The sequence below is a fragment of the Chenopodium quinoa genome, unplaced genomic scaffold (genome assembly GCF_001683475.1).
Source record: "Chenopodium quinoa cultivar QQ74 unplaced genomic scaffold, ASM168347v1, whole genome shotgun sequence".
NCBI lineage: Eukaryota > Viridiplantae > Streptophyta > Magnoliopsida > Caryophyllales > Amaranthaceae > Chenopodium > Chenopodium quinoa.
Window position 1 is genome coordinate 302393 of NW_018743920.1, and position 12457 is coordinate 314849.

At 33.8% G+C, this 12457-nt stretch overlaps 1 protein-coding gene across 1 annotated transcript; it reads left to right on the forward strand.

The window, feature by feature from the left end:
- The first annotated feature begins 365 nt into the window (after positions 1-365).
- On the forward strand, positions 366-10652 carry LOC110687743 (phosphatidate cytidylyltransferase 1-like). The gene is made up of 13 exons (XM_021864370.1): positions 366-817; positions 1372-1472; positions 1714-1967; positions 2073-2224; positions 3113-3254; positions 5187-5343; positions 5716-5763; positions 5857-5943; positions 8636-8764; positions 8848-8904; positions 9588-9671; positions 9841-9956; positions 10045-10652. The coding sequence occupies exons 2-12, from the start codon at positions 1437-1439 to the stop codon at positions 9928-9930; spliced, it is 1236 nt and encodes a 411-aa protein (XP_021720062.1). The 5' UTR covers positions 366-817; positions 1372-1436; the 3' UTR covers positions 9931-9956; positions 10045-10652.
- Positions 10653-12457: the final 1805 nt, after the last annotated feature.

Consider the following 12457-nt stretch of genomic DNA (forward strand, 5'->3'; position numbering starts at 1 on the left):
GATGATTCTAGACCAGCTTTTATCTCATGTGCACATGTGACAACCCTTTCTAATTATAATAATTCTGAAGACTAGTCTTAAAAGATTATAAAAGTGGTAATTGTTTGCAGTTTGTGGTGCAGTTTGGTTTTAAAAACTCTGGAAGCCAAACCTAAGCCATACACTAATTTGGTCAAAATTCTGAATTACAACGCAATTTTGTAACCATAATATGTAGCACATTGCAGAATTACGGTTTAGTTTACAATTTGATAAGGTTTAGATCACACTCTGACAAATTGATCTCATTATTGAATAGAATAATATCGACATTTTAACCTACTCAATTCACTTTCATTTAAATACCTAGTGAATTTTCATGCTTTTAATTACACCTTATAATCCAAGTGAAATACGAAGTATATAGTAAAAACATTTGATGATGAAGCTATTGATTTTGACAAACCCGAGCGAATCTTTTACTTTTTGTTTTTGATAATGGAAAATAAGAATAAGAATCTTAAATAGTGTAAAGTACTACGAGTAATAATTTTCTTTTTGAAAGAGAAAAGCATCATGCAAAATACCATTTAAAAAATAAATAAAATAAAATAAAATTGCAAACCCACACACAAAAAGAATAAATTAAAATTAAAAAAATCCTCCTCCACATCCCTCCTCCTCCAGAGTGTAAGCTAACAACAATCGAAAAACCTTTTTATTTTCAACCTCTCTTTGTCACTTCAATACACAAATCACTCTCTTTTGATTTCGTAAACTCAACATATTTCATCAATTTTATAAACAATTATTCAAATCTCTCTGCTGTATTCCTTTGGTAAGTTCCTTTGTTTCCTCTAATTTTTTTTTCAAATTATAATCTTTAATTTAGATTATTATAGTTTTCGACTGATTATAATGCAATAATAGCGAATTAGAGATACCCTTTTCATAATTTTGATTCTTTTGCTTAATTTCTTGATGGGTATTTTGTTGAATCTGGAGTTTGGGAGATTTGAATTATTATTCTCGGTTAATTAATTGTTTAGTTCGAATTAAAGATTGTATTTTTTCGTTTTTTTGGTTGATATGTTATATGTGGAAGCTGTTAGTTTAATTCTCTTATAATTATTGGAGACATTGACTAATGAAAGGACTGTTAATTATATTTGTGTTGTTTTTTATTTTTATTTTTTTGGTTAGTTGGGTTTTACTTTTAGCACACTTTTTGCCTACGTTTTCTTCCATCCTTGGAATATCTGTTTTCTCTGTATCACTAATCACTATATATATGGGTTTTGTTCAGTGGCTCCACAAGTTTTGTTATTTAGGTTTGTCTCTTAATTTAAGATACCATCCAAATATGAATGATTTACATGGTACCCATTGCAGGTAGTTATCAGGATTCTTGTGTATGTAAACTATTGGTTGTAGTAAGAAGAAGTAAAATTGGATCCATGAATAAGATCAGGCGCCGTAAGCAGTCCAATGAGGTTGGCTTATTTCTCAAATGTGTTTTCTATTATTCGTTTCGATGTACATGAAAAATGTTTTGTTCCATTTGCTTAGTAATGATTGTTTTTCTCTCACTTCCCCTGTGTTGATAGTTAAACTCATTTTCAGTTAACATTTTTACTGAATTGCCTCAAAATCCATGTTTGTTAGTTTGTATGGTATTTGAATGGCACTTTAGCTTATCTATTATTTCTAAACTGACGAATTAATGCCAATTAGATTCCTGCTGAAATCACCAAACCAAATGGGGGCAATTTACTTGCTAATGATCGTAACAAGTACAAGTCGATGTGGATCCGCACACATTCTACCCTATGGATGATTGGGGCTTTTGTCCTCACCATCTACATGGGTCATCTATATATTTGTGCCATGGTGATTCTGATCCAAATTCTGATGGCAAAGGAGCTGTTTAATCTGTTAAGGAAGGTTCGAGAGGATCGAGATCTTCCTGGTTTTCGGCTATTAAATTGGTGAGAGTTTATCTCCAGAAAATTTACAATGAATTGTCTGTAATTTCATTCATAGAAGTTTAAGCATGGCATTCTTATTCTTTAAGTGTTATTTTACATTTTCAGGCACTTTTTCTTCACTGCAATGCTGTTTGTCTATGGTCGATTTCTCAGTCAGCGACTTGTAAATACTGTCACTTCAGACAAAGTATTGTTTAAGCTTGTTGGATTTCTTACAAAGTACCATATGGTTATTTGTTATTTCCTGTATATTGCAGGTTGGTCAGCTTTCCCTATTTAGTTTCATTGTTATCTCTTTTGCAAATGGAGACTTAGTATATATGTTAATTGGACTATATGTATAACTGCAAACGTGGAATGATTCTTAATAGCCCCAAGTGTGCTAGTTGTGTGGAACATTTGCCTCTTCACTGTTAAGTGTATCCTATAAAAGTAGCGTGTTGTTGCTTAAGACTATGGTTTTATAAGAGACATGTATTCCTTCTATGTTGATACATCTAATCAATGAGTACTATTCCGTATGTTACCCGGACATGGATATTCTTGTTGGATGTGTGTTAGTGTCCAAGTTTTGACCTGACTGTATTGTGAAAAAGTTTCATATTGTTGGTCATAATGAAGTGTCAAGTTCCCAAGTATCTCTAATTCTCTATAGCCAATTTGGATTGTTGAGGATCTGAGACGGGGGTACTGGAGGTGCAATGAAGAGTCTGAATAACATAGATGTCTATTACCCTATTTTGCAGTCTTCGAATCTCTAATTTTCTGAGCTTGAGCTTGAGCTTGATTGCATTCAGCATGTAGTTGCTCCTGGTTTGTTGCTTTGCATTGTCCAGAAGTAGGTTATTCTTGCATTAAGCATAATTGAAAAAACAAACCTGAAAACTGCATAGGTCTTTTAATTATACTCGCTTAACCTTGAAAAAAAATCTGGTTTTCTTGTTAGCTCGTGGTTAACTGTATTGGGATACATAACTAGCAATTTTTAACGGGTCTTCAAAATAAGTGTTTTAGGCACAATATGTGATAATTGTAAAATTATATCATATGGTGCTCCCTGAAAATTACCTTTAGTTTTTTTCTTTTTCACCTTTTTTTTTTTACATGTATCCCCTTATCTGAAGTTATGTTGCAATTGACTTCAGGTTTTGTGTGGTTTATTCTCTCTCTGAAGAAGAAGATGTACAAGTATCAATTTGGCCAGTTTGCATGGACGCACATGATACTTATTGTGGTGTTCACGCAATCATCATTTACTGTGGCCAACATCTTTGAAGGAATGTTTTGGTAAGAAAACTTGCAATACAATGCAAAATTTCATACTTGCTATTATAGTTTCCCAATCAACTATGAATTATGCTATGGTTGTGAGAGCCTTGCTTAAATCATCATATGAACTTTTCTTTTTTTTTTTTTTATTAATCAAAAGTTCAAAGATGAATTGTTCCATCCTTTTGTTTTAGTGTCTTTATCTTATTACTTTAGGTTCCTTAAGAGGAGGTTAGATGCTGAAGGAACCAGGTGATATATATTTTCCATGGGAGATTAGCTAGAACCATTAACTAAAGCCCTAAATACATGACGAACTTAATGGCAAGCACTTTCTTATCCTTTTCAACACTTGCTCTAATCCATTTCCATGTTGTATGACATTCTGTTCAGACAATTGACAAATGAAAATATCCTTTATATCAATTTTTTTAAAAAGGCCTTTTTTCAGTTGACCTATGATCCAAAAATCCAAAATGCATCAATTATATGTTACTTCACAATGAAGAGCCGGAGACTTGTTAATAAGTCAAAGTAGTTTATTGTAAGCCTAATAAAATAGAATAATGATACTTGCCCCCATTGAAGGTGGATAGAGTTTGATTATATAATTTATAGTATTACCCGTAAAAGAGGCTTGCGCAAAAGTTTTTTGAATAACTGCTTTGATACATGTCCTCAAAAATTTTAGAAGATTCCAATTATTTGTCATGTCACTTAGAGCTGTCACTCCCTCCATCCTCAATTATAAATCTTGGCTTTTGCACAAGTTTTTAGGAAGTTAAATAAAATTAGAAGATTGTGGGGTTTGTTTGATTATAGGTAAATATAACAAAACAAGATAGCGGAGTCCAGTTGATTTAAAGTGAATTAAAGGAAGATAGTGGGGTTTGGTTGATTAAAAAAGAATAATCAAATAGATAAAGGTGAAATGAGACTTATATTAAGGACAAGAGTTTTGGGTGAATTGGGACTTTTATTTGGGGATAGAAGGAACACTTTTTTTAACTTTAGGCTAACAGAATGGAACTCTTATTGTTTTTCCATCGAAAGAGGTGTGACTTTTCACGTTGTCAAAATATTAAGCTTCACAATATATCTATATATGTACTGAAGATTGGCACACTTTCCACTCTTCAGAACACGATATCCTCACTGAAATAGAAAATCACCATTACTAATAACTTGGTGCCGCTATCCTCTATCTTCTTGTCAATCAAAACAATCAAATGTAAAGTGTCAGCAATCTTAGAATTTAGAAACTGAGATTTGAAACCTCACTGTCCCAAATACAAGAATCTTAATTTACATCTTATGAACCTAGAGTTCCCAGCTTTTTTCTCGTACCACAAGTGCATTTTATTTTGCAAAAGGAGTTTTGAACTTTTGCTTTACCAAACCTGGTTTGCTGGTTGTGTATTCTTGTACTGAGAGGATTCAATATCTACATTGTGCGTCTATGATGCAGTGGCACTAGATGTATATTGATGATAAATACTTTTTGGACAAATTCGGGGCATGTTTAGCTTAATCACGCCGTCACGCTGTCTTTTGTAATCTACAGAGTATGGGATTTGCTGAATTTGATGTTGAGATTGCAATTGTGTGGTTCCTTTGGCTCATTTATATGCTATATACAAATTGTAGTATTTTTTTGGGTATTGTACATTATGATATTCTATGACTATTTTATATGCTTTTTTCTTCTTCGTAAGGCTTTGATATGAATATAAGATTATCTAGTAAAGGCTTTTGAACATAGTGCTCTCTTTCTAGCATAATTATGATAGTGACGTTGACAGGTGATTCAGGATTATAGCCATGATCTCCCTTTTGATGTATTATTGCTTCCATGATGAGAATGTCATCTTTCATATTTACTCGCAGCTACATACTAGCTTTCTTTCTTTCTATTCTTGGGGATAATAAGTCAGTTTGATATAATTGCAGGTTCCTTCTTCCTGCCTCACTTATAGTCATAAATGACATTGCTGCTTATCTATTTGGGTTTTTCTTTGGGAAAACTCCTTTGATTAAGCTTTCTCCCAAGAAAACTTGGGAAGGTTTTATTGGGGCTTCCGTTACGACCATCATTTCAGCATTTTTGGTGCGTACTCCGTTTCAAATTTCCTCATGCATTTTACTTTTTTGACCTTTTGGATTGAGTTGAACATCTGCTCTTGTAATCTTTTTTATAGGGTTCTTTCTTCTTCCTCTTCTTTTTTTTTTTTTTTTTACTTGATTATATGCTGCAAGCACAGTATCCATTCAAAAGCATAAGACTACCCAGCTGGCATAAAGTTGGGTCTCCTTTGAGGAGATTTCTGATGTTTTTAATTCTTTTGCATTTATGAATAATTTAATGAAGGGTATTATGATAGTGTCAATAATCCTCAATAATTACCTCATCATAACATTACTTGCCCATGTAGACAATGTAGTAATAAATTACAAACTAATTCCGACCTCTTTATTGCAGCTTGCAAATGTCATGGGTCGGTTTGAGTGGTTAACATGTCCAAGAGAGGTATATCTTTCTCTTGGTTTGTAAGGAGTTTTTTCTAGAAACTTAGACTTATGCCCTGACTAATTGTTTTGGTTGTCTTTGGTATTTTATAAGGATCTATCTACTGGTTGGCTCCACTGTGATCCTGGACCACTGTTTAAGCCGGAGTATTACCACTTGCCAGGATTGATTGCAAATTGGGTGAGATTTGTATACTGATTTTCTGTGTTAAGCTTCAGAATTTTTTTACTTTAATAGTTTTTATGTTTTTGGTTATTACTCTTTGGTTGTCATAATTGTTAAAGACAGTGTATTAAAAGTCGCACCTTGGGCATGCCTAGGCGGCTAGGCACTAGGCTGCCAGGCAATTAGGGTAGATCACTTTTTTTGTGAGGCACAGAAGCTTACCACTTCAGTGAATTTTTCTAATTGTTTATACTGTGCGCAAGAGGCGCACCAAAGCGTGCCTAGGCTCAGCAGGACCTTTATCGCTTTAGTGCGCCGTAGCTTTTTTACACATTGGTTTAAGGCGGTTTTGATGTCACTGTGGCAGCTTCTCATGCTAATTTGGTCTTACTGCTGCATGCTGATCACATATATTGCACCAGAAAGATTTGGGATGTCCCCTCTCTCTCTCTCTCTCTCTCTCACCCATGTCCATGAATGTCTATCTCTATCATGCTTGGCCAACAGTATATCTTGATTAACATGTCATCTCTACAACTTTATTGCAATCTTGACATTGAGAGTTCCTGCTTTGGATTTCTGGCCGATAATTGGTCTTTCTGTGCCATCTGTAATAACTCTTCAATACCATTAAAAATTCTATGCACTGCAAATTATGTTGCACTTAAAGCCTAAAAGTAATCGACACTTTTTTCAGCAAGCTCTTAAGAACCATGAAGAGAGCTAGAATGCGAGTGACCTGTTATATCTCAGTGTGCAACAGGTGTATTGTAGAGAGTATTGATTAAAAAAAAAAAAAAAACCCTTCGACTAAAGTATTAGCTTTGTGAGTTGATGTTTCAAAAGAACTGGTGGTAGAAAGCAAGTGTGGAAGAGGGCGGGTGAGGTAGCAATAACAGTTATAACACTCATTTGCGTAGAGTTTAGGTCATGTTAGGCATCCAAATAATAATAAGTTTGTCACAGTCGAGGGGGCGTGGAACGTTGGCATTGGGCCTATTGATCTAAGTGTCAAGACAAAAGAGAAACGAGTTACTTTAGATGGTAGGATTTTTTATTAATTACATCCCGTTGCTATTTAATGAGCTATTTACTATACAGAGTATCAGGCATTTTAATCATGTATACGTTCTATTTTTCTTATGGCATGGAACTTTTGACTTGTAATGTAAGTGCAAGAGCATTGATGTTAGGTTGTGATTATATCTCACGGGGTTTAAGGATCAATTCTACTTAGTATAGAGTTTTGTTTTTATTTTTATTTTATTGGGAAACATTAGAAAATTACTCACATGTGAATCTTTGACTCCTTAATTTTAAATTTCATAAGCTTCCTCATAAAACATATGATTACATGGCAGTTATGTCTCTGAAAACCATGTTATGCTGCATTTTTTAGGAGAGGAGCAGTTTCTGGGGATTGGTGTTTGTCCTATTAAAACTTAAAAAGTTAGTTTTACATGATTTATTGCTATAACAGGCTGTTGCATGTGCAATAGAGCTTCCAATTATTAAGCATTATTTGCCTAACTGGTGATTAATTATCCAACACTTCATCAGGAACATTTTGTAAGGTATTGCCTGGCAAGCTTTGATAAAACCAAAATTCCATGTTGAGCTAATCCCTCTGATTCTCTGATTAATCTTTGTTTGTGACGGAATTAAGAATGGTGAACCAGCCTTAATGTTTGAATCCCATAATCAAGTGGTTAATTAAGAGATCCATGTGCCAAGATTGGGGAAAAATCAGCAAGTGTTATTGAGACGAATGACTAATTACCTTGTCAAACTATAAAATAAATTGAGCTGACTAGGCTCTTAACTTCTATACTCAGTATCTTTATGTAGAATCAGCCGCGGTTTTTAAAATTCCACCTATCACATATGTTAAATAGCTAATTTTTCTCGTGTGTTAGTTAAACCAATAATTTGATAATCATTCAAAAAGTTCTATGTTGAATGAATTGACGGAGATTCAGAGGACACAACGATGTTTCCACAGTGTGTGTGTATGTGTCAGATGAGTTTCCTGTGCTTATATTTTTCATTCTGGGTTGACATTCTTGGTACATCTTTAGATTAATATGCTGCTTTGCTCTGAGCAATGTAACTCAATCAAACTTATCAGATCTACTTGGTTTAAGATGCAATTTTTCCTTGAATGAGGAACCGTGTATACTTGACTGCTGATTTGAGTTATTAGAAACCCTTTGATGTCTATGATATCACATCTGAACATCCTGCATGACATACCTGAAGTTCTTGTTGTATAATTGCTAAACAAGTTTCCAATCTTCTGACACAGCTTTTTCTGGACAGTTGATATTGGTAGTGACGTATATAAGCTTGAATACTTATTTAAGTTATTGTTGAGAAAAGCTTAAAAAAGTGAAAAAAATAAAATAAAAAAATTAATAATCCTGATTCTGGGACAATATGTGGGCATCTTTTAGAAAAAGTGTTGTAGATCTCAACACTTGCTCCATTGGCGCTAATTCGCTAACAGTGCTTTTGCCTATTGTAGATTTGTAGACTCCCTTTATTATTTTCTTTTTGTTGGGGAAAGAGTGGTTGAAGATCGCAGTGTCCAATTGATAAAACCTTATTCCTGGCTACTTAAGTTAGATGTTGCAATAAATTATTGCAGGGGATATTATATTGATGTTTATGTTTGATTCACCGTTCATGACTATTGTATCCTTTGCAGCTCCCTTGGAAGGATATTCCTGTCATGCCTGTTCAATGGCATGCTTTATTTCTAGGCCTATTCTCATCAATCATAGCGCCTTTTGGAGGATTTTTTGCTAGCGGGTTTAAAAGAGCCTTCAAGATCAAGGTTCTTGCAATTCTTTGACTTTATGCACAGCTAGTAAAGGTCCACAGTGTGATTATAATATATTTTCGTTCTGGTTGTCACAGGACTTTGGTGATAGCATCCCTGGACATGGTGGAATCACCGACAGAATGGATTGTCAGGTATGCTGCATTTACCGCAAAACATATTTGTCAGTGTTTTAGTTTTTCTATCCAATTTAACATTATGATATGTGAATAATGATTGTGAATAACACTCATTGTTTTCCCCTGCATCATAAACTTTGAACCAATACATGTCAAACTTTATGGGTAGAATTATGTTTATGGTAAGCTGTCTACGGGTGAAGATTATCTGTTGAAGCATTTAACTAAAAGTCGCCTCTTCCTGATATTTCATGGGTGGAATTATATGTGTTGAAGTGTATCTAGTGTCACGCAAAAATTTGTAAATGTAGTGGTAATACGGAGTATTTATCAACTTGAGCTTAAGCACAATATTTTAAACTTCGTATATATATACATATGTTTTTTTTGGTAATAACCGTCTGTAATTTACATATTCACATTTGTTATTTGTATTTTAATACCAAACAAGGTCAACATCAGTATTTAAATAGTTCAAAAGTCAAAGGTTTTCTCTTTGCAATAAAGGGTTTATTACGTTCAATCCAGTGAATATTCCAAGTTTATTGAGTGCCCTATGACTCCTATGCAAGAATATGTAAAGTGGAACATACATTGCTGTCAATTGCGCATCTAAAATAGTGTAATGCAGTGGTAATATAATCATCTTGAGTTGTTCAAGTGTTTTCATTATTTAAGCATGAATTTTTTTTCCCCAGATGGTAATGGCCGTCTTTGCATATATCTACCATCAGTCCTTTGTGAAGTCACAAAGTTTATCAATTGATACTATCTTGGATCAGGTAGTTTTCTCCTCTGTTCAGATATTTCCGATCTTGGATTTTGGTCTCCTATTAGTTTTTTAAAATTTCTTTTTTGACAGGGAAGAATGATACTGTTATTATTGTTAATGTTATACTATTTGATATGGGACCATATGAAGCCTTTATACTAACATCATTTCGTTGGTAGATTTTGATGAACCTTACATTTGAGGAGCAGCTAAATTTATATCGGAAGATTGGAGAAATCTTGCAACAGAAAAGTATTGGACAATCTTAGATCCACTCTGGAAAGATGCTTTTGAGGTTTGTTCTCTTGCCCTCCTAAATGCTTCTAAATGGTATGCTATGTTTTTTTTACTTATACGACTAGTTTTTTCAATATAATTTGCAGCTCAGGAGAGCATTTCGTAATGTGCTTTCTGTGTGAGCATTTCGTACTAGGCCATGGAATCTCTTTGACAGCTTTGCTGGATTATGTTGCCTTTGTCCTTTTCTTGATTGACATGTAACTTCATTTGGAGATCTGCGGGAAAAGCTATTGGTGATTAGTGAACTGCTATCTCAATTCTCAAGTCATGAATATATCAAAGGGCTGGTATTTGTCGAAATGGGCAACGTCTAGAGGGCTTCTTGGCTGGCCTGCCTCTTTGAAAACAAATATGATATTGGTGGCAATTGCACTGTACATGTGGGAGGAGTTAGGATTAATTTTTATCATTGTACACTAGTGTATCATAATCTTTTTTTTGAAATGTCGAAACAAACTTTATTTGAAAGTTTTCTGGTATTTTCTTTCATTTAGTTTCAACGTTTAGGGTCTTCATTACTTTGATGAACTTTTCTAAAACTCGCAACGCCACTCTTTAGCCATTGTTGATGCAGCTTTACCTTGTATCCTGTCTATGATTATAAAAATTTTGAGATGTACATTCTTCAATTTGATCGTGTTTGTACCAAAAACTGCCAAGCTCATAAATAGTTGCAACCTAAGCTTTGAGATTTCTGCTGCAACATCCTACGTATGGTACACAAGGCAATCGTTATGAATTTAGAAGCTTTTTGTTTCTACGTTCTGCAAGACATTGCTTTTGATGTTAGCTAAGATTATACTTCATACTAATTTAGGTTTTTAATCCATAACAGGTTGATTTCATAATTATTATTTTCATCTATGTCAATTTTATTGCCACAAAATGATTCAAATAGCTATGTTGAGTTTTTTACATATGCTTAATTAGATAATCTATCACTGATTTTCTTCAACTGATGATTTAATAAGATATTTATAATTGTGCAATTCATTTTTAATAAGATAACTATAATTGTGCAATTTAACTGATGATTTCAGGCTTAAGAGAAAACTATAATTTATTTTTTACTAGGTGAATCCCGTGCAATGCAAGATTTTTTTTTTTTTTTTTAAAACAAATATTAGTTGTATTTATGTGATAAAATTTGTTACTTTATTCATTATAAAGTAGTATATATCATTTATATTTGGGATTTTCCAAATGATACCATTAAAGTATGGACTTTTCCAAGTGGTACCTTATTTTATCTTTCTTCCAATTGGTACCACCCAACTTTTATACTAATCAAAGCAGTCCCCCTCACACGAGAGCCCATTGGGCTAGAAGTGTGGATGGACCCTCCTCATACACAACACTTAATATTCCACTTAAAAGTTGGGGATGGATGAGATTCGAACCAGTGATCTTTGTGTCACGTTGGCTCCGATACCATGTTAAAGGACCAACTCAACCAAAAGCTTAAGCTTATGGTTGAGGCCCAAGAATACGTTTTATACTCATGGTTGAGGTCCAGGAATACGTTTTATACTCTATCAATTTTCCCCCATTTCCACTCTTTCCCCCTTAAATTCGTTTTCTATTAATATCATTCTTTCCATTTGCAACTTGAATTTCCACCACTTTATATTGCAGTGTAATAGTTTTTCTTTAATAGGATGATGTTTGCTCTCTATCAGAATTCAGAATTGCATTGATGAATTGTAAGCAAATTCTTGGGCAAAACAAATAGAAAAACTTTTATGAGATGAAAAATTGAAAAGTTTCATTTCCAATCTATTTTCATGTTAACCTTGGTCTTTGGCTCTTTGCTAATGATAACGGAAGAAAATTAATACTTCTTCTGTTTCACAAATATTGCAACAATGAAGTAATTACGCATTCCAAAGCACATTGTATAAGTTAAATATCTATAATTATATAAGAGTAAAAATTATAAAAAGTTGATATTGTGAAAGTATTTTACGAGCCGAATGTAACAAGACCCCATATGACTATATTTTACTTTACGTATAAATCATAATTCGTGGTCAAACAACATAAATAGTGCAAAAGTCTAATTATTGCAATATTACTAAATCGGAGGAAGTATTACTAAGTGAGCCCGATTTTTAAAAATAAGGTAAAATTGCGAGAATGGTCCTTTTAAGGAGTCGACCTTGTGAGGAAGTTCCTTTTATGAACAAAGTGGTGAGGAAGGTCCTTTTATGACGTTTGGGTTGCGTGGAGGGTCCTTTGACCAAACTTCGGCGTTGACTTCCATTTTCCGGCCAAAAAAATAGTCACGTGTTGTGCACGTAACCTCTTAAATCTGTTTTTTTTTTTCCTTTTCTTTCCCTTTCCCTCTTCTTCCACGATTTCCCCTATTCCCTCTTCTTCCACAATTTCCCCTTTTCCCTTTCAATTTCCCTCCCTTATTTCCTTTCAATTTCCCTCACTTGGGAAGCTTAGAAATCATGCAAATTGACTAACACAAAGTGGAAGAGAAGGGGTAGT